Consider the following 20,914-nt stretch of genomic DNA (forward strand, 5'->3'; position numbering starts at 1 on the left):
GAAAAAAAGAATACTTCTGAAGCTCATTACCTTGAAGAAAAATAAATATAGTGGTGAGCTTTGGAGATGTTCCATAACTGCTCTGAACTAAAGGACGTAAGTCAGAGTGAAGCGATAGAGCGATCAGATTGACTTGTTATTCAACACCCATTTATTGTTTCTGTGTGCAAGGCACTGTATTAGGCGCCAGAAAGGAGACAACACAAACATGTCAGCGTGGACTCTGCCCTCTAGGAGCATACAATCTAGTTTGCATCCAAGAAATGCCACATGGAAAGTGGTGATTGCCTCCCACAGGAAACAGTCCAGAGGTTTTAAGTCAGAACAGGTCAGAAGGAAGCCGCCAGGCTACATTGTCTTCTAGATGTGAGGAGAGGGGCTGCATCTTGGGCTTTACTTCCTCAGCTCTAGACACACAGCATCTGCCTAGGAAAAGGACATAACAGCTTGGCTGTACTCCATGGCAGGATGCACTGGCCAGGGGAAGAAGAGGACAGAAGAGGACACTGAGCTGAACTCCAATGGTCAGACTTTTGAGGCTTCTGCTCCATCTCTGAGATGAAGATGCAGGAACACATGGTCTCAAAAGTTCCTCTGCAACACTGATCACTGTACAGTGGCATTGCAGGCATGAGAACCATAGTCACTTAGGGCTGGCGCTCGAGTTCTCTTTTTCAGCATTTATAAAAGCATCCTCCTCCCTCCAAAACTCCCCAAAATGACTCCCCCCTTTCCTGGCTTTGATACACATGAGCAGTATGAGGAATAAAGGGTGTTATTTGTAACTAGCATTTCAGAGTTAAGTTGGGTCTTTATAGACAAGGCAGCTTTCTCATGCATTCTTCCTCTGCAGCTTAAGACAACGGACAGCCCAAAGGACCTTGGCTACCTGGCTGTCAGTTTGGGTTAAGTTCAAACATTTTTAGACAAAAGCCCTGCAGGTGTGTCTCAGTCCTATGAAGCCCCCAGCAGGTCTGTGTGAAAAGATTGAATAACACTGAGGACAGTGGAAGGTAGGGAGGAGCTATGAGCAGTAGGTACCCCAGAGGGAAACGTCTGAGAAAATACAAAGTAACTCATACAATATAAACAACTCATAAAAAATACAAATGTTGTAGCCTCTCAGCCCTTTTTTAAGCAAAAACAAGATTATTATAGGGAGAATTTCTCTGCCTTCACAGAGGCCCAGGGAACCAAGTTTTCTTTGCATGCTGTTCCCAATCCTTTTTTCCTGTGTGGTCAGACCACAGGTCCTATCCTAACAGGGAATCCAGTGTCCTGGCTCTTCTACCAACTCCTCAGTAAGACATGCAACATTTAAACACTTAATCTTTTGGGGAGCTACACACTTTGTTTTGCCACCAAGGTTTGTTATGCCACAATGTACAGACATATTTCCTTACAGATCAGTGCTTATGATACCACAGGGAAGAGGTTGGACTGCCAGATTCACACTACACTGCAAGTTAGGAGAAGCACAGTCTGGTTAACTGCTCACTCTCATCACGAACAAGAGCTTCCAGAGTAGCTAGGTACTGCCACACACATGCAATGGCGTGTGCTGGTTCCCAGTCCACAGTGGTTAGTGCAGAAGAGGAGCTGTGGAGAATGCTGCACCAAGTGAGCACTCACAGGCTGTTCTTATTGTTTAACAATGACTGACTGGTTTCCTGATTCTGAGTGACTTCTACCAAATCACTTCTCCAACTCCATTAAGGTATATTATTAAAGAAATCAAATACAAATGAAACAGCTACAATGCAAAAATAAGGTCTGGCAAGAGCTGAGGTGATTGGGTGGAGGTGGGATGATTACGGAGGTACAAGCTTTAAAATAAAAGCTCTTAATAAAATCGTGATTTTTAAAATTTATTTTTCCTTTCTGTAAGCAGAAATTTAACTGTTCTTCACGGCACATGGCTCATAAGGTTTCAAATACTGCAAATAAATATATTTTAAAATGTCATTTTCTATTGAAAGACTTAGATGAAAAGTCCCCAGATCCTTAAGCCATATTAACATGACTTTCTTCATTTGTCCAGATTAGCTGTGTTGCTTTCTGCTCTGGCTTTTCAGACAGTCCAGCTCATCTAAGGCAGAGGTTCTCAACCTTCCTAATACTGTGACCTTTGACACAGTTCCCCACATTATAGTTGTGCCCCCCACCCCAACCATAAAACTATTTACCTTGTTACTTTATAACTGTAATTTGCTACTGTTATGAATCATAATGTAAATATCTGTGTTTTAAATGGTCTTAGGTGACCCCTGTGAAAGAGTCATATGACCCCTGAAGGGGTGCTGAACCACTGTGGTAAGGGCTCGTCTAGGTGTGTCCTTTATCTCTTGGGCATGCAAAGCTGACGCACATTCCTACTTCTACCAAACAGTCACAGAGGAGACAAAACACCTTTATGTGTTGGGGTTGAGAAATCAGAAATTTACAAAAACTCTATGTTTTTTAAATACTTTATGTGGTAAAAATACAGCAAAAATAGTTTTTTTTTTTTTGTTCAAAGACCAAAATATATACTGCTCTGGTCACGGTTCTAAGGGTGGTTTTAGTAGTCTCTGGCTCCTCGGTTGTGCAGTGTGTAGTGTAGCTTGGCTTCAACCCGGCTTCTCCAGCTTCAGTCATTTATCAAAGCTAGAATCATACTGTGGAAAGAAGAAACTGGAATTACTAATGTAAAGAATAACACTGGCAGTTTTAAGCATTTCAATCACCTTAACAGCTAAGAAATAAGTGGCATAGAAAACTCCACTATAGCTTACATAGAACACTAATTTAATGACATGAAAAATGTACACAGCTACAACAAACTCATATACAATTCCTGAAAGTGTTACAATGTTAATACAAAATTCTCCAGTACAGTAATACCTCATGAACCAAAAGCAGGCATGGTATTCAGTATGCTGTGAAGACTATTCTAAACTTACCTATAGAGATACATGAAGAAACAGAGGAGGTAGAAACCAAGCTTGATCATGGCTTCTTTCATGTGTGACTTTAACTGTCCCCGGTTGTGTATTTCTGTTGGATCAAACACTCCCATGTTACCACTTGGCACCATAATGAACCTGACAAAGGACACGCACATAAAAGGAAATCAGATCTCAGCATGAATACTGAAAAACAATTCCAAAATAGTAATGAACCTGCAAATGTGAACCAGGTACTGCAGCCCCAAATTCAGACAAAATAGAGCTGTATAATAAAGTCTACCATCTGGTTTTCCTTTGGAAGTTACTGTTGACTTTTCATTTGATTTTCTTCCCACTGAAACAAATACAGAAGTAATACTTAATAAATACTAAGAGCCTTTAACACATCTGTCTTTCTTTGGCTCTTTCTCATTAAATACAAGTTAAAGGAGATTCCAATGCCAAATTAATGTCATAAAGTTCTCAGAAACTTCTAAGGATTTTTTTTGTCTTTGTGGTAAGCTTGTATGTATGTATGCTTATGTGTGTGTACATGTGGAGGACAAAGGGTGACATCAAATGTTTTCTTCCATTGTTCTTCATCTTATATACTGAAGCAAAGTTTCTTGCCCAAACCAAGAACTCCCTAAAATTCAGCTAGTTGAGATAACAGGCTTGCTTCCGGGATAACTTGCCTCCAACTGAGAAATTACAGAAGGCCCAGGTCAACACACCCATCTGGCATTCATGTGGGCGCTGGGATCCGAATTCCAGTCATCATGCTTGCACTTTGCCCACTGACCAATTTCCCTGCCCCCCCCCCCTTTTTTTAAAGATTTAGTATATATATATACATACATACACTGGTATGTCTTCAGACATACCAGAAGAGGGCATCAGATCTCATTACAAATGGTTGTGAACCACCATGTGGTTGGTTGATGGGATTTGAACTTGGGACCTCTGGAAGAGCAGTCCATGCTCTTAACCACTAAGCCATCTCTCCAGCCACCTAGCCCCTTTTTTGAGACAGGGTTCCACTCTGTGGCTCAGACTGTCTTCTAAGTCATTATATAGTCCAGTCTAGCTTTGAACTTGAGAACCATCCTTTCCCAGCTTCCTGATGGCTGCAATTCCAGGCATGTATCACCATACCTGGCTTTCGGACACTTGCTTCTATGAATTAAGAAGGAAAACTATGATCATCATCCAGACTGTGCCAAATGTGTGATATACATGTCTGAACCTGGTTCTGTGAATCACCTCCTTCTGCTTGCATGTCCAGGCTTCATGATTTCCTTACTCTTGCTACACAGTTTCTAAATGTCATTTCTGTGAAACATAAAAGCCTCTTTGAGCTTCACACGTCTTAAACTGTCCCCTAAATCCTACTGGCCTATCTGTACCTGAATAGAAGGTGCTTTTACTTGAATATCCAAATAATCCCTCTAAATAGTCTGAAAAAGACTTACAATTCAGAACCTTTATTTTCTAAGTTCCATGGTAATCCTTAAAACTTTCTTCTTATGCAGTTCTTGTCTCTCTCACCTTTCATAACCCACTGAACTCCTGTCATTGGCTCTTTCTACTTCCCTTTATAAGCTGTCTGTTTCAGTCATACTAATATAACCCTGTAACAACAATATAATCTTTTCTCCATTCTTTGAATTGAATTTGGACTATCCTGGCTCTTCTCTATATAATACTAGTAAATACTTCTCTATTCAACACATACTACTTATAAAAAAAATTTCAAAGCATTTATGTCATCTTGCTGCTTAAAAACAGAAAACGTGGGCCGGAGATATAACTTAGCAGAACAGTCTTTCCCAAGCTGGACAAAGTGCTGAGCTCAGCCGTCTGTGGTGGGCACACCTGTAATCCCAAATTAATCAAGTGATGATAGAAGCTGAAAATCACTTGGCATTTTAAGTGGCCAGTCAAAAGTGACTATGCACTCAGCTTTGTTGCAGGGTATTTGGTCACACTGTGAATCCTGAGATTGTATATCTACTGGAAAAGCCTGTTTCTAGTTGTGATGTGGCTCAGCCCTTAGCACATACCTTTAATCCCTCTGGATGGAATATACACAAATCATTAGTATAAACTTTTAATCACAAATGATAATTAGTTTGTAGAAGGAAATGCCATGTTTGTAAGTAATGTCTCATTGAGGGGCAGTCAAAGTGACAAATCAGAGAAAGATATGACAGAATAGGATATGCCCAACTCTCACGAGGAGAGGAAAAGGGTCTACTTAAGAACAGTGCAGAGAAAAAGAAGTAGGCAGCTTTACTGGGACAGCTGTACAGATTGCAGAGAAAGAAAGAACAAGCTGCAGGTGAAGACAGAACAAATCCAGAGAGTGAAAAGGAGCCAGAAGATCAGAAAAAAACTGCTATAGTTAGTTTGAGGCCAAGAAGACCAATTCGGGAGAAGCCAGGATAGGTCAGACTGAATCAGTCAGTTTGGAAAGTAGTTTGAGCCAGAACAAGAGTTGAACCATCCAGCCAGAGTTCAGAAAGAGCTAGAAAGGGTGAGCTTATAGAGCAGTAAGTAGTCTCAGAGGCTATAAACATTCTAGGCCTAGATTCAATTTTATGGAAGCTAGAAGCTTCTGGAACTATGCTTAGGTTAGCAGACTGAGGCAGTAAGCCTTGGAGATATTAGTTCACTGGAATAAAAGTTACATTTTACACATCTTTATATATGTCTGTCTAGGATCTGTATATGTTGCTCAAGTAGTTAGGACTGTAGATGGCATCAGCTGGTGAAGTGCTTGCCCAGCACGCACAGAGCACTGGGTTTGGCCCCAGTGTAACTTAAAGTGAGCATGCAGGTGTATGGCTGTTTTCTCAGGACTTAGAAGATAGGAGTCAGAGACTCAAGAACATCTCTTATCTACTGTGCTGGCTAGTTTTTACGTCAACTTGATTATCTTAGTTAGAGTTACTACTGCTGTGATGAAACACTATAACCAAAAGCAACTTCAGTAGGAAAGAGTTTGTTTGATGTATACTTCTGTATCACAGCTCATCAAAAAAGGAAGTCAGGGAAGAAACTCAAGCAGGGCAGGAACCTTGCTCCTCATAGCTTGTTCAGCCTAACTACTTATGGAACCCTGGACCACCAGCTCAGGGCTGTACCTACCCAAAATGAGCTGGGTCCTCCCCAATTAATCACTAATTAAGAAAATGACCTTATACATGAATACAATGTATGGCTCTTCAGAGTTTGGGTAGGTGTGATAAGAATTGGAATGTCTGTGTACTCTGCTCCTCAACCAATAAAACCTCAGGTATGAAAGAGTACTTGAAAAAAAAAAAAAATGGCCTTATAGGCTTGCCTGTTTACAGCCTGACCTTATGGAGGTATTTTCCCTGATATTCCACCCTCTTTTTATTTATTGTTTTCCTTTGTGAACTTTTTTATTGCTCTCTCATGACAGACCAACATCCTAGTCTGAACCTCATCCTGGGAACATAGGTTTCTTACAGTCTGGTTAGGGCCAGTCCTAGGAAGACATTGGTTTGTTTTTTGAGACAGGATCATGCTTCTGTCATGAGAAAACTAAGGAGACCAGAGAAGCAAGCATGAAGTCAGTTTTGTCCTCCCATGTGGAGTGCAGGAATCAAAGCAAGGCTGTCAAGCTTGGCAGCCAACGCCTCTACCCACAGAGCACCCAAAACCACTCCTTAACCTTACATTTTGCTGTATGAGATTGGGGGAGGGGGTCCTCACTGTCTCCCTCTGGCTGTCCTAGAAGTCTCTATATAGACCAGGCTGGCCTCAAACTCACAAAGGTCTGCTTGCCTCTGCATCCCAAGTACTGGGATTAAAAATGTGCACTACATATGACTCATTGTTATTCTAACAGTATTTTTATAACATCATACTTAACAATCAAGCAATGAGTGGTTTTGCACTTATAAAGGACTAAATATAAACAAAATAAAAGCTGAGAGGGGGCAATCTATTAACATAAAAATAATTCTAAGGCAGGAAAAATGGCTCAGTGATTATGAGCACTGGCTCATTGCCTGTTCTTACATAAAACCCAGGTTTGGTTCCCAATACCACATGGCAGCTCAAAACAATCTGTAACTCCAGTTCCAGGGATTCAATACTTTCTTCTGGCCTCCAAGGGTACCTACACACATGACATATAGCTCTATACATATATACACACATAAGCAAATAAGTAAGTATTATTCTATAGTTCTTCACTAAATAACAAAATATAACAGCTTGACTATAGGTGACTTCCCAGGGCTATTTCTAAACAAATTTCCTGGGGATGGTGATGATGATGTTGATGATGATGATAATGATATTTTGGGTTTGGTTTTTTGAAGGACAGGGTTTCTTTGTGTAGCCCTGGATATCATGGAACTTGTTCTGTAGATTAGGCTACCCTTCAGCTCAGAGCACAGTCTGTAAAGGCCTACTGAGTGAAAGAGATTAAAGGCTCTTTCCACCATACCTGCCCAACTAGGGATCATTATTGATTATCAACATAGAAGATAAAGAGAAGCCAGATTAGTAAAGCACACCTCTCTAAGTGTGTCTGTGAAGTTTCTGAAAGCAATTAGATCGTGAGAATTATGACCCAATCAATGATTAATCCCTCAGTGTACTCATAATAGGAAGTCATTATTGGGAAGTGGTGAGGCACCAGGTGGGGCCTGCACAGAAGTGTGTCCCTGCGGACTATGCTGGGGCTGAACCTCACCCTAGTTCCTCCGATTTTCCCTTTCCTCTGCCTTCAGATGAGATGGAGTAAAGAAGCACCTCCTGGCAAGGGCTTGGGTCCAAATAACCATCAACTGAAAACTCTGATATGGTAAGCTAAAGACAATTTTTCCTCCCTTTAAACTGTTTCTATGAGGCATTTTGGTCACAGCCATGAGAAAAATGATTAATACATTTTATAAAATTTTTAATTATATACGTATATGTGTGTGTGTGTTTGTCTGTCTGCCTGTCTGTGTAGGAATGCAGGATGCTGGGCTTCTGAGTGCTAGATAGATCTAAACTCCTACATTCATTACTGTGCAGTAAGTGCACCAAACCACTATCTAGCTCCCTACTTCCTAAAATCCTTTTAAGATCAAAATTTTAGTGTTAATCTTCACTGGAAAAACAAAGATCTCAAAACAAACAAAAAAATCCCAAACACAAGTTATCGACTTTGCAGGCACTAAAACGCAATGTTGTTTGATGTACGTCCAGTATTATAGATATAAATAAAGGCCTTATTGTCTCATGACTTTGACTATTCTTATAAGAAAATGATATTCAGGGCAATGAAAACATTTCCCAAGTCTTTAGACCTCATAACTAAACTTTAGATTACTCTTATGTGAGTTTTGTGCTTTACCACAGGACTGAGTCATACCAACTGCTATCTGCCCAATATACCAAAATGAACAATAATTCACTCTGATTTCATAAAGTATTTTGTTGTTCTTTATTTAATCACTGGGATGTTTTTATGGGGAGAACCAGTTAACCATTTTCTTTTATCTTCGGTTTTATGTAGCCTAGGATGACTTCAAATTCACTAAATGGCCAAAGCTATACTTAAACTCTTGCTCCTCCTAACTCAGCCTCCCAGATGCTGGGATGAGAGACATGTATCATCACGTCCAACTGTCAGAAAACAGTAAACAGGCTATACTTACCTATATATATTCCATGTGGCGACAGGTAAGTTGAGAAGGAAGATGAACCAGTGCAAGGACACAAGCATCAGCACAGTGACAATGGTGTGGCCAACCAACTCTGGTATCACCCACTACAATCCAAGAACAGAGCATTATATCGCTGACCTCTTTCCTGGCTGAACATGACACTCAAGCCAAATTGATGACTATATAGAGAGTTTTTACTTCAGACTCAGAAACCCCAGTCAGGGCTATAACTTCTTACCCTAGGCAAATACATCAGGTAACAGCTCAAAACTAAAGCAATTAAATTTCAGTTTTATTTCACCCTAAGCAAAGGCTCAGACTCTTTCACTGAGCAGCTCAGAGTAACTAAGGAAAAGGCAGAGTGTTAGTTACTTCCTACTCTAGCATCTTTGACAATAGGCTAACCCCCCTGCTCTAAATTAGCATGGCACATACCCAAGCACATGCCTTTTCAATGAGAATGTCAATCTTAAAGTAACAGCCACCCTTTGAAAAAAATCTCCTCATATCCAGAATCCTGAGGAAGCAAATGCAATGCAAAAGATACATTTTTTAGAATGTCCAGGCGTGGTAAGTGCCAGCAATCCCAGCACAAGGAAAACGGGGAATCATGAGAAGTTCAAGGCCAGCCAGGACTACTTGGTGAAATTTGGCCTCAGAACAATAACAAAATAGGAATAGAAAGTTTAAAAGAGCAGGCTGGGGAAATGGTTTAGTGGTTAGGAGCACTTGTTACTCATAGAGTACTGGAGTTTGTTTCTCAGCACCCTAAGGGGTGCTTCCCAACTGTCTGCCCTGGGGAAAAACTGATACAGCCTTTTCACCTTTTCCTAATTCATTTGTGAGAGCAACAGTGGAAGGGGGTCTTGCTGGAAAACCCAGGCTGGCCTCAGGGCAAAACTCTTTCCTCAGCCTCCTAAATACTAAAATTACAGGCACTCACTAACATGTCTTAACATTTTACCATGTTGAAGATAGTGTTGAAGGGCTTACAGATGTGTCTGAAAACTCAGTAACAGGCAAACAGAAAACCAAGGAAATAAAAATATATATGAAAACCTACACACCCCCTCCCACTTCTGCTTCTTTTTCTTTCTTGTTTGCTCATTTGTTTGTTTTTGAGACAGGGCTTCTCTGTGCAGCCCTGGCTGTCCTGGAATTCAACTCAGAGATCTGCCTGTTTCTGCTTCCCCATTGTTTGGAAGGTGTACACCATCATTGCCTGGCTGAAATGTGACAATTAACACAAGGACACTAAGGATTCAGGAGTGAGGGAAGGAGGAGGTTCAAGGGAAATACTCTGTGTCTACTCTGAGGCTCAGCAACAAGAACATGTCTTACAGGAGCAGAGCATAAGGACACAAATGCTAGACAACAACTCACTCTGAAAAGACAAAGAGAAACTAGCACAAGCCAGACACAGCAACCACACCGATGAGGAAGTGGTGTTTTCAGTGAGGGAATGCCTAACAACCAACTCCTCTTTGAACCTCTTGCTGGTCTGTTTTTCCGAGTAGACTGAAGATGTGATGTCACATGGGAACTGTTTTTCAAGTCAAGCAAAAAGTGCCCTTCAATATAGTTTTACACAAAGTTTTATCCTGAAAGCTTCTTTGTCTGCTCATCTCAAAATGAGTCAGGGACAAATGTTTTCCCTGTATCTATCTTAAATCCCCCCCCAACTTAGAGGATTCATGCCAATATAAAGTTCTTGTGCTTTAAGTATAAAATGGCCCTAAGATCAAGTCCACTTCTTTCCACAAACCACACAAAGAAGGTCTTTCACTCAACAAATAACAGACTGACCATTTCTTCCATGAGCAGGGGGTGGCAGTATGGGCACAGAAAACAAGAACAACCAACCCTGTGCACACAAGACAACCAGGAAAATCTACAGTCAGATCTAGCATAATTTTATGACCTAAAATAATGTAAAACATAGCAGTTCTACCTAGGACATTACAATGAATTTTTTAAAAATGCAAATGTGAATTATCTATAATAAAACAATATGAAAAGAATTGGCATCAACCAAAAATTCACAAAGAAATGTCTTACCTTGTTTAATTTTGAGCAACATGATCTAGCATTAATGTAATCACATTCTAAATCAGACAATGTAATGATCTGGTAATCGAGATAAGGAATTATATACATAATTTTGGTGTTTGTAAGGTATATGTTTGTGCACATGTATGCACTAGAGGTTGATATTGGCGGTTTTCTTCTATTTCCTTCCACCTTATTTTTTTGAGACATCGACTCTGACTAAAACATAAACTTGCTGTTTGATTAGTCTGGCTGGCTAACAGCCCCTGGGATCCTTCTGTCTCCTCTTTCCCCAGTGCTGGGGATCAGAACTAAGTCCTCACACTTGCACAGCAGGTGCCTTACCTTACTGAGTCATCTGTCATCTCAGGAATCCTATTTTCTGATTATTTATGTTTCAGAAAAAAAATTCTAGCACTCAGAAGGAGATGAGTAGATTAGAAGTTCAAGCCCGGGACTGGAGAGATGGTTCAGTGGTTAGGAGCACTGACTGCTCTTCCAGAGGTCCTGAGTTCAATTCCCATCAACCACATGGTGGCTCAGAAACATCTGTAATGGGATCTGATGCCTTCTTCTGGTGTGTCTGAAGACTGCTACAGTGTACTCATATAAATAAAATAAGTAAGTCTTAAAAAACAAAAAAGTTCAAGCCCACCCTCAGCTACACAGGAATTTGAATTTTAAGGCTATGATGAGATACAATAAACATTCTCAAAAGAAAACAGGCAAAATTTAGTAAAAAAGTAAAATATGTTCAATCAAGTATCTCCTACTCACCTCTTTCCCCACAAATTCATAATCAGTCAATGCCAACACAATTAACACTATATTCAAATTCAGAATACTCTCATCTCAACTGGTTTATCTTCCAATATTTCTCATTTTCAAACTACACTACAAATTCATCTTTCTAATAAACTACTAAATTTTGAGCATTTAAATTAACAGAATTATATGTTTTATCATTATAACAGATTTGAGATAATATGCACATTGTAGAATGATAAAATCTAGCCAATCTAGATGCACTGTTTCACATGGTTACTTTGTTGTAAAAGCAGGCTATTTTTAGTCTTGGTATTTTTTACAAATGGGATACATTGTTAACTGTACTCACCAGGTGAAAGTATTTCCCCTACTCCAGGTCCAACATCTTACCCACTCTGTGGAGGCACTCTACCACTGAGCCACACCCCCAGGTCAACGTAGAATCTCTTTACCTTATTTTTATGTTGTGTATCCTTGACCTAAAGCCATTGTGTTTATGTCAAAAGTTTGTGGGGACTCACTACTGCTTGCAGGATAAAAAAGCCCCCCTCTTTGATCTAATTCCCCCTTCCCAACCTGATCTCTTGCTCCAACCTAAAGCAACCATGTACTCCTGATCTTTACCCATTACCCAAAATGAGCATGACTGCCCTGCACCTTGCTCTGACAGTGACTGCAATTATCTGTCCCCCGTTCCCGTATATTTCTTTACTATTCAAACTCCACACACTCCTACTGTCTACATGAAATGTATTCTGACCATTTTCTACCTACCCTCTGTGAAGTTATTACTGCAACAATCCTACAACACTGTGAAATGCTGTGTTTAACACAAATTCTCATTGTGTATATTTAGGAAATAAATACAATCCTAAAGAAAGTCGAAGCAGGTAAGATACAGTTTTAGGCAAGATTCATAGTTCCAAATTTTGTCCCTTCCTATTAAAACAAACTGTCAGTTCACTATAAAGTGGGAAATATACTCTATGCAGCCATTCCAAAGTTGCACAGTGCCAAACAAAAAGTTAAATTCGAACAGAAAAGAGGACGTGATTTCATAGGAAAGGGGGCAACAGCCAAAGGTTCTAAAGCACTTTTCTAGTCATATTTAATTACTTAAAACTGGTCTGTGCATTACATTACAGTATTACAACACTGTGCTGTAACAAAGACCATCATCCCCAAGGACTGGGAGAACTGTAGCCACCCAACTACTACAGTGATAGGTTGATGAACACCATTTATTAGTCTGGAAAATACTGTTTAAAACCAGTAACAGAAACAAGTACAAAAAATATTGAATTTTAACACAGACAATGTTGTTTTTTAACTTTAGAAATCGGGAACTAAGTCACATGTAGTTAATGAGTTTACAGATCTCCCACTGCTAAGGCAACCAGAAACACTTTGCGGATGCTTCTGCCATAAGTCCTTTCAAAAACTCTCTCAAGAACAGCACGTGAAGGAAGGGCATCGCTGGTTCTTGGAATGAGTCATCTCCTGGGTGTGGGGAGTCCCCAGAAGCGCAGACACTCACGAGGACAAAGGGGCAAGGGTGCTGCCTGGGACCAGAGGAGGCAGCAAAGTCTTCCACCCACCGTTTACGCCCGGAATGGCTTCATTCTCTTGGGGCCCCGGAGGCCCAGGGCAGGCGGAGAGGAGGCCCGCCAGAGGCGCAGAGCGGCTCCTCCGCTCTAGACCAGGGCCCGCGCCACCGCCCCCTCACCCCACACCTGCCAGCGCCCGCCGGGCCCACCCCTGCCCACTGCCCCGGAGGTAACCCTGGGGATGAGCAGCAACCGCGGTCCGCTTCAACCAAGGATACGAAGTAGACAGAGAGGAAGATGAGCGCGCAACAGTCGAGGAGCGAGAAGAGGAAGACCACCGCCTCCATCCTCCGCCGCCGCTCCTCCCGTCAAACCAGCTCCGGGCCGCGCCGCCGGGACAGGCAGCATGCTGGGAGTTGTGGTCCAGAAACCCCACCTCCGCGACGCGATGCATGATGGGAAATGAAGTTCACTAGTGCCCAGGGTGTGTAGAAGGAGATGGGCCTCGCCCTCATTGAGTATCCACTTTAAGAAGTTACTCACCATGTATGAAATTTTCTTTCTTTTACTTTCTGTCCATCCTTCATTGCCTACCATTGTTGGTTTCTGTGGAACGTGCTTTGTATCTGTGTGGTAAGATCTTGCTTTATAGCCCAGGCTGGCCTTAACTTGGGTCTCTTCAGTGTTGGGATAGGCCTCCAAACATGGCTGCTTTAGTGTCTGTTCTCTACTCACTTGCATTCTATAACTTTTCATCTCTAATACAAAGCCGCTGAGAACTGCTCTTCAGTTCCTGACCTGTGTTTCTCCAGAACTTACTAAGTTACTTGCTGATTCTCGGATACAACAAGCTTTTTCTCCTCTGAATTATAATATCTTTACAGAATCCCATTAGAGGGAGACAAATAATTCTTACTACATCTCTACTATAGACCAAGAGCTATTGTACACTTCAAATGCAGAAATGAACAGTGCAAACAAGTGCCCTGGTGGGTAATAAGGCAATAAAGTAGCAACTAAATATTCAAAAAAGAACTTTGGAAGCCAGTTACAGCAGCCACTCACTCGTCCATTTATTTAACTTGCATTTTCTGGACAGCTAGTGTATGTGAGGCACTGTTCCAGGACTTAGAGACACAAGTGAACAGAGAGGGAAGGTATCCACAAACCTCCACCTTCCACAGTAAGTGTGTGTGGGGGGGGGGGGAGATGGATGATAGAATAAATTATAGTAATTAAGAGTAGTCCCAAGTACTCTGAAGGGGATGAAGAACCATCTGAACACCAGCAGAGACCAGGCTGAAGAACTCACACAGCAATGAAACAATAGTGTTGGAAGATTTACAAGGAACCAGAGAGGCTGGAGACAGTAGAAGCTTGCCTTGTTTAAAAAGACAAAAAAAGAATGTGGGGTGGGGGAAGTGTTGGAGGGAAGGCTCAGTAGTTTAGAACACTAGCTGCTCTTGCAGAAGACCTGGATTCCATTTCCAACATCTGCATGGCAGCTTACACTTGTCTATAATTCCATTTCTATGGGATCTAGCGTCCTCTCTATCTCCACACAGGGCCTGTCATATATTCTTTAAATGTTCTTTTATGCTGAGAAAATGTAATAGCTCATACCAATAATTGACCACAATTATTTTGTTTTAATTTTTTAATGTATATGAGTGTAATACCTTCATGTATGCCTGCATGCCAGAAGAGGGTATCAGATCCCATTTTCAGATGGTTGTGAGCCACCCTGTGGTTGCTGGGAATTGGACTCAGGCCTCTGGTAGAGCAGCCAGAGTTCCTAACCACTGAGCCATTTCTCCAGCCCCTCTACAATTATTAAACTACCATTTGCCATTATGATGGCGGTGTGATGAACACCAATGCGAACAACTGTTGTAACCCACCATTGGAGCCTGGCCTTATTTTCCCCTCCCACAATTGTTTTGCTAAAGAACTCCTTCCTTGTATCCATTGTGGTTCTTAACCAAGTTCCATCCTTCAATCTGAGCTATCTTTACCTTGAAAACATCCTGTTTTGAACACTCGTGACTGCACCTGGCCTCCCTGGGTTTTGTTGTTCACCCCTTATAAAAGGAGTCCCAAGTAAAGCCTGGTTGGTACTCACCGATTATTGAGTGACCCCAGTGTGTGTGTGTGTTTCTTTTTCAATCCCCCAGGCCTCTGTCCAAGGCTCGGTGACAGTGATGGCGCAGGTGTCATCATCTGGAGGTCCCGCTGAGATTGGAAACTGAGGAAAACCTGACAGGATCGTCCCCAGGAGCCGGCAATTGTAAGTAAAAGGGGGGACGTATTGGGAAGAAAAACCATTAAAATGTTATTATTATTTTCTAATCTTCTTAAAGTGAAACTAAAATGGGGACGACAAGTTCCTCCGTACTGTTAGCAGTCACCATTTTCTTTCTTTGGAGGTTGGTGAAAGATACTCTCCTAAGTGATAATGCTAAAATAAGAGAAATTAGGACCGAAATGGAAAGAACTTTTGAGACTGTTCAAGATGAACAGACAAAGGAATCTGTAGTTCCAGCAGATTCTTCCGATGAGTCGGGAGACAGTGAAAGCAAAAGCGAGGAAGAGTCTAAACTCGAAGAAGAAATTAGGAACCTAGAAATTAGACAAATGTAAATTAAAAAATAAAAAGGACTTTTCTTCAGAGAGGATCATCGCTCCTTTGGCCCCTCCAGCCTATGCTCAAACAACAGGGAAACGGTCCTCTTCCTTTTCTGGGATGGTTTGGCAAAAGAGGAAGAAAAAAGAATGTAAACTGTTTCAGAGTTCTTCAAACTCCGGAAAGTCAGGAGACATCTTGGCTTTCTGGTTCTCTGGACACATGTAATTCTCTTCTCTTGTGTGTTTGTCTCTTGGCCCACCAAGCTGTCTATCCATCCATCCATGAGTGTCAATTTGTGTCCATGTTTTCTTTGTTTGAGTGTTACTCGTGTTTCACGTTCAAAAGAAAAGGTGGTTAAAACGTTATGGGTTGGTTGTTTAGCTCTTGATTCAGTTTTAACTCGTGTCTAGAAGGGGAAAATTAAAGATAGAAAGCAGGCATTTGGGGCCCTACACCTGAAGTCAATAGTTTAGCTCAGCTGGAGACCTGCTGGAAGCTGATTTTTTGGCCGCTCCTAGATAAACATGCCGGCAGCTTCTCTGTTTAGAGCTGTTCCATTGCTTCTCCCAGAAAAATTTCTGTTCACTGAGCTCAGAAGGTAACAAGGTGCTCATTTATTGAAATTACAGCTTTAAAAAGTGAGAATTTTATCTAGTTTAAATATATAAAATGTGTGATTACTTCATGTTTGCTTTTGACTGGTTTTAAAAGGTATAAATATGTTTTGCATGTCTTGGTAGTAAATTATTTGCTTACAAGTAATTTGGTATGATTCAAAAATTGCAATATTGATAACAGAATATTTGTTTTAAACTAGTAACTAGGTTAAAGTCACTCTAGACAACACCACGTGGCATAAACCAACCCAGGGAAACAGGTTTTTAAAATACCTCTAAATTGGGTAATAAGATAGGATTTAAGACAGTATCTCCTGAGGTATTGGCAGCTGCACTGTAGTGTGTTCATGTGCAGGAAATTGGCAGCCAAACTTAGTAGCATAAAGCTAATGTGCTCTGACGCAAGATGTGTTGATTTTGGAAAGACTAGGTTGTTTGGATGTTAAGTTTTGCTTTCTAAACTTTTTCAAGAGTTCATTGATAGGCTGATTAAAAGGTCTGAAAAGGAGTTTGGAACTGCTAATGTTGGAATGCTTTTGGTGAAACAATTAGTTTGCGATTGCTTGAAATTGTTTCATTTTTAGATACTGGTAATTCTTGAGCTTTACAATTGTTTATACAAATACAACTTAATTTAAGAGAACATACTGTTCCATGCTTAGATACTTAAGAGATACTGGGTTGCCTGGATCACTTATTAAAGGCAATGCCACAACAGATTTGTATACCAGGCAGATTATAATCTCATTTTTTACCATCAAAATAGTAATGACCTGAGAGAACAAATTTTGATATTTCTAGAGAATATACACGTCAGATTGTAATGATTTGTCCTAAATGTCCTCAGTTTCTTATGTTAACCCTCAAGGACTTAATTCTAACCAATTATGGCAAATATTTATTTAAATATTAACACCTTTTCAACCTTCCTAGTTGCAATTGCTTTAACAGAAAAAACAACTAAAAGTATAATTTTTCATGGCCTATGTTATTTTCCTATGGTTGGTGCTCCAAATCAGATTATAACAGATAATGGAGCTGGCTATTGCAGTCAAGCATTTAAGATGCTTTGTTGCCAAGTTAATATTACTCATATTATTAAAATTCCTTATAATTCTCAAGAACAAGATATTGTAATACAGATACTGTGAAACTTTAAAACAATATTTTCATAAATTAAAAGGGGGGAGTTATATCCCCATTTATTTGAATAATACACTTTTATTTTTAAAAAAATTTTAAATTTGGATGTCAAGGAATGTCTGTGGCATCCTACAACTGGGCAAACTTATGCCCAGGTGAAATGAAAGGATCCACATACTGGCATATGGTATGGTCCTGATCAAGGGGACCAATTAATATGGAGAAGAGGGTGTGTTTGTGCTTTTTCCCACAGGATGCTGCAAGAGCATACTAGCTGCCAGAGTGGTTGGTGAGCCTTAGTGATGCTGAGACAAAAATATCATGCTGACCCATGGAACTTCCTGAGTGCCCTGACAGTGGTGACCAAGAAGCTGTATTGGACATCTGTTCCTGACCCACCTTTGCTTGCCTTTAACCCAGATTGGACAAACAGCTTTACTTCAAGCTTTTAGACCTTGTGGGACAGAGAACATGGGGACTGTAGAAACAGACTTTAAAAAATTAATCTAATAGAGAAAAAGTTATAATGACTTTTCTCTTAACTTTAATGTGACCAGCATTTACCATATTCTTATGTTTGGACCAGTTCCTTTTAATAAGTTTCTAGGTATTTTGCAAAGTCGACTTGCAGCTTTTCAATTGATGATGGTGAGACAACAGTACCACGTCCTTCATGAAGGAAGAGATTTCGCCATGCTCCTTCCCTTCTTCATATAAGTCAAGGTCATGAGGTGCAGCTGAGACTGCAAGAGGGGCTTGTTATAGCCATCCTGGATCCTCTGTGAAGCATGCTTTCTTGATGCCATTCGAGGCCAATATAACATTTTGGACCACAGAAAAATTGTGGCCATAAGGACAAGCAGTTAGCCAAGGACGGGCAACCTTCTGGGACCAGGCTCACCTAAGGCAGGGGCTCTGAAGACTGGCAGGGTACCCAAAGATGGGCAAGAGTCTTGGACTCCCAAATGGATCCTAAGACAAGCTGCTGCTTGAAATTGAAGTTATGCCTCTTTTCTACTCATTTGAGCCTCTACTTCCCCTCTAAAAAATTTTCTTTTATATAATATAAAAGGGGGAGCTGTTGTAACCCACTGTTGGAGCCTGGCCTTATTTTCCCCTCCCCCACTTGTTTTGCTAAAGAACTCCTTCCTTGTAGCCATTGTGGTTCTTAACCATGCCTCAGAACGTGCCATCAGAACGTTCCATCTGAGCTATCTTTACCTTGAAAACATCCTGTTTTGAACACTCGTGACTGTACCTGGCCTCCCTGGGCTTTGTTGTTCACCCCATATAAAAGGAGTCCCAAGTAAAGCCTGGGTGGCATTCACCCATTATTGAGTGACCCATGTGTGTCGCTGATGCGCGGCAACAGGATTCTTCTGCGAACAACCTTTATTGTACAGTACTCTTGAGCAGGGGACCCCAGGAAGAAAAGTGCACTGCTTATATATGCCCAGGAGACTCGTGTCGATACCTGATTGGTGCACCCTCCAGTATCTCATTAGCATGCCCCGAGAGCCGGCTGTGACGTGCGTGGTACATGCGCACTACATCCCTTGGGCTGGACAACAGCTCTGTTTGCTGAATCATCGGCAGGAAACTGGTGCCATCTTTGGGTGTGGCACAAACAGCTACCAACACATGTGTGTGTCTGTGTGTGTTTCTTTTTCAATCCCCCAGGCCTCTGTCCAAGGCTCGGTCACAGTGACGATGGCGATCCCATCTCACTCCAGTCATAAAGGCAATCATTAAAGATCAATAATTAACAGCAAATGCTGGCAAGGATTTGGAAAGAAGGGAACCCTTATATACTCTTTGTGGGACTATAAACAGATACTATGGAAGGCAGTTGGAAGATTCCTAAAGCTAGAGCTATCATATGATCTAGTTGACACATACACACACACAAATGAATGATTGTCAGTACACAAGAGATATTTATAATAGCCATATTTTATCATAACACTATCTCCATAAAAGACAAGTTACAGAACCAACCCAGACACCCACCAAGATATGGATTAAAATAAATACATATACAATAGAATATTATTTTGGTATTAAGAATGAAATTTGAAGCTTGGACTATAGTTCGCTAGATGTAGCTCAGTTGGTAAAGTGATTGCCTATCATATATGAGGCTTTGGGGTTTGATATCCAAAACTGAAAACTAAGGACTGCCAGGCATAGTTACTGTGGTTGTTTGAATAGATGCCCCTCACTCTTGGGCATTTAAATACTTGTTTCCAGTTGGTGGCTATTTGAGGAGGACCAGGTGTGACCGTACTAGAGCAAGTATGTCACTGAGAGCAGTCTCCGAGGTTTCAAAAGACTGCTATCAGCTTGAGTTAGCTCAAGGCTTTCTGTTTGTGCTTAGAGATACATGCTCTCAGCTGCTGCCCTAGTTGCTTGCTACTTCCGCACCACCATAATGGACAGCTATACCTCTGGAATCGTGAGCCCCAAATAAACCCTTCTATAGTTGCCTTGGCCATGCGTTGTATCATAGAATCGTAACTGACAGCCCTTTCTGTATCTTCAGCACGTTTCCCTCAAAAAATTTCTAGAACTTTCTTTGTAGGTCATGCTGGCCTCAAACTCAGAGATCTACCTGCCTCTGCCTCCTAAGCACTGGGATTAAAGGTGTGCACTACCCGCACATGCAACTCTCTAAACAACCTTGTAAATTACTCTTTGAATTTCCCTTAAAAACAAACACCAATAACAACTGAAGCGCCTACATTTAGCCGATGCAAAAAACTCCTATGCACAATTCTCCCATGAAAAAGCCAAGAAGCCCATACTCACCCTTGGGTCTTATTTTGTTCTTTCTCTGAGCACCTCTCTATTAACCACTGTCCTTAAGAGTGTTAAAACTATCTTTTAATACATTCCAATTCTGCTTCATACTGGTTTGTTCTGAAATTATTGTCTGCCACAAAGCCACGAATCTTGTTTTTTCCTGAAAAGACTTTTCTAAGAGGAAAAGTTCATAGGCTGTAGACCGAGTTCCACACTATCCTGAGTTTACAGTGTGAGATTCCGTCTCAAAACAGGAAAAAAAAAAAAAAAAAAAAAACAAAATCCGCGAACACGTGTGGTTCCCAGCCTGGACTGTGACAAACCCAAACTTTTTTGTTTTGAGACAGCCTCTTACTGCTTGTCGCTGCTGCCTTTGAACTCTTCAGCAATCTCCCTTGCCCCGACTTTCCGAATAATGAAATTTCAAGTCCCACCCCAACCCCGCTGTCCCTGTCTTGGCATCAAGTTTAATGCTTCCTTGTGAGAGTCTGCGCAGCCTCAAAGAATGGAGTCCGTGTCTGTTTGCTCAGTTGGGAACCAATAAAGTTGAATGTCTTCAAAGTGGGCCTAACCGCTTAGGCACTGCTGAGCAATCCTGAAAAAGAACCAGACTAGAAACTCCCGCTCACTTCCAGGTCTTCCCGAACTCCTTCGAAGCACGGACCTCCTTATTGGCGGAGCTTTCCTGCTGAGGCAAAGTTGTGGAGGGCACTTCCGGTGCCGAGGGACCACGTGTGGGCGG

The 20,914-nt window shown here is 41.2% G+C and overlaps 1 protein-coding gene across 2 annotated transcripts; it reads right to left on the reverse strand.

Annotated features, from left to right (window-relative positions):
* Positions 1-190: 190 nt before the first annotated feature.
* CNIH4 (cornichon family member 4) lies at positions 191-13,380 on the reverse strand (the record flags this gene model as incomplete). Of its 2 annotated transcripts, XM_080936983.1 has the most annotated exons (5): positions 13,263-13,380; positions 10,679-10,747; positions 8,612-8,724; positions 2,943-3,083; positions 191-2,657 (listed from the first exon to the last, which is right to left on the reverse strand). In XM_080936983.1, exons 1-5 carry the CDS (start codon positions 13,329-13,331, stop codon positions 2,630-2,632), a joined length of 420 nt encoding a protein of 139 aa, XP_080793109.1. In that variant the 5' UTR covers positions 13,332-13,380. The 2 variants fall into 2 exon arrangements, with proteins under 2 accessions (XP_080793109.1, XP_080793110.1); XM_080936984.1 differs by lacking the exon at positions 191-2,657 and having other exon boundaries at positions 2,943-3,036.
* Positions 13,381-20,914: the final 7,534 nt, after the last annotated feature.

Source organism: Micromys minutus (assembly GCF_963924665.1).
Source record: "Micromys minutus genome assembly, chromosome: 1".
Classification (NCBI taxonomy): domain Eukaryota; kingdom Metazoa; phylum Chordata; class Mammalia; order Rodentia; family Muridae; genus Micromys; species Micromys minutus.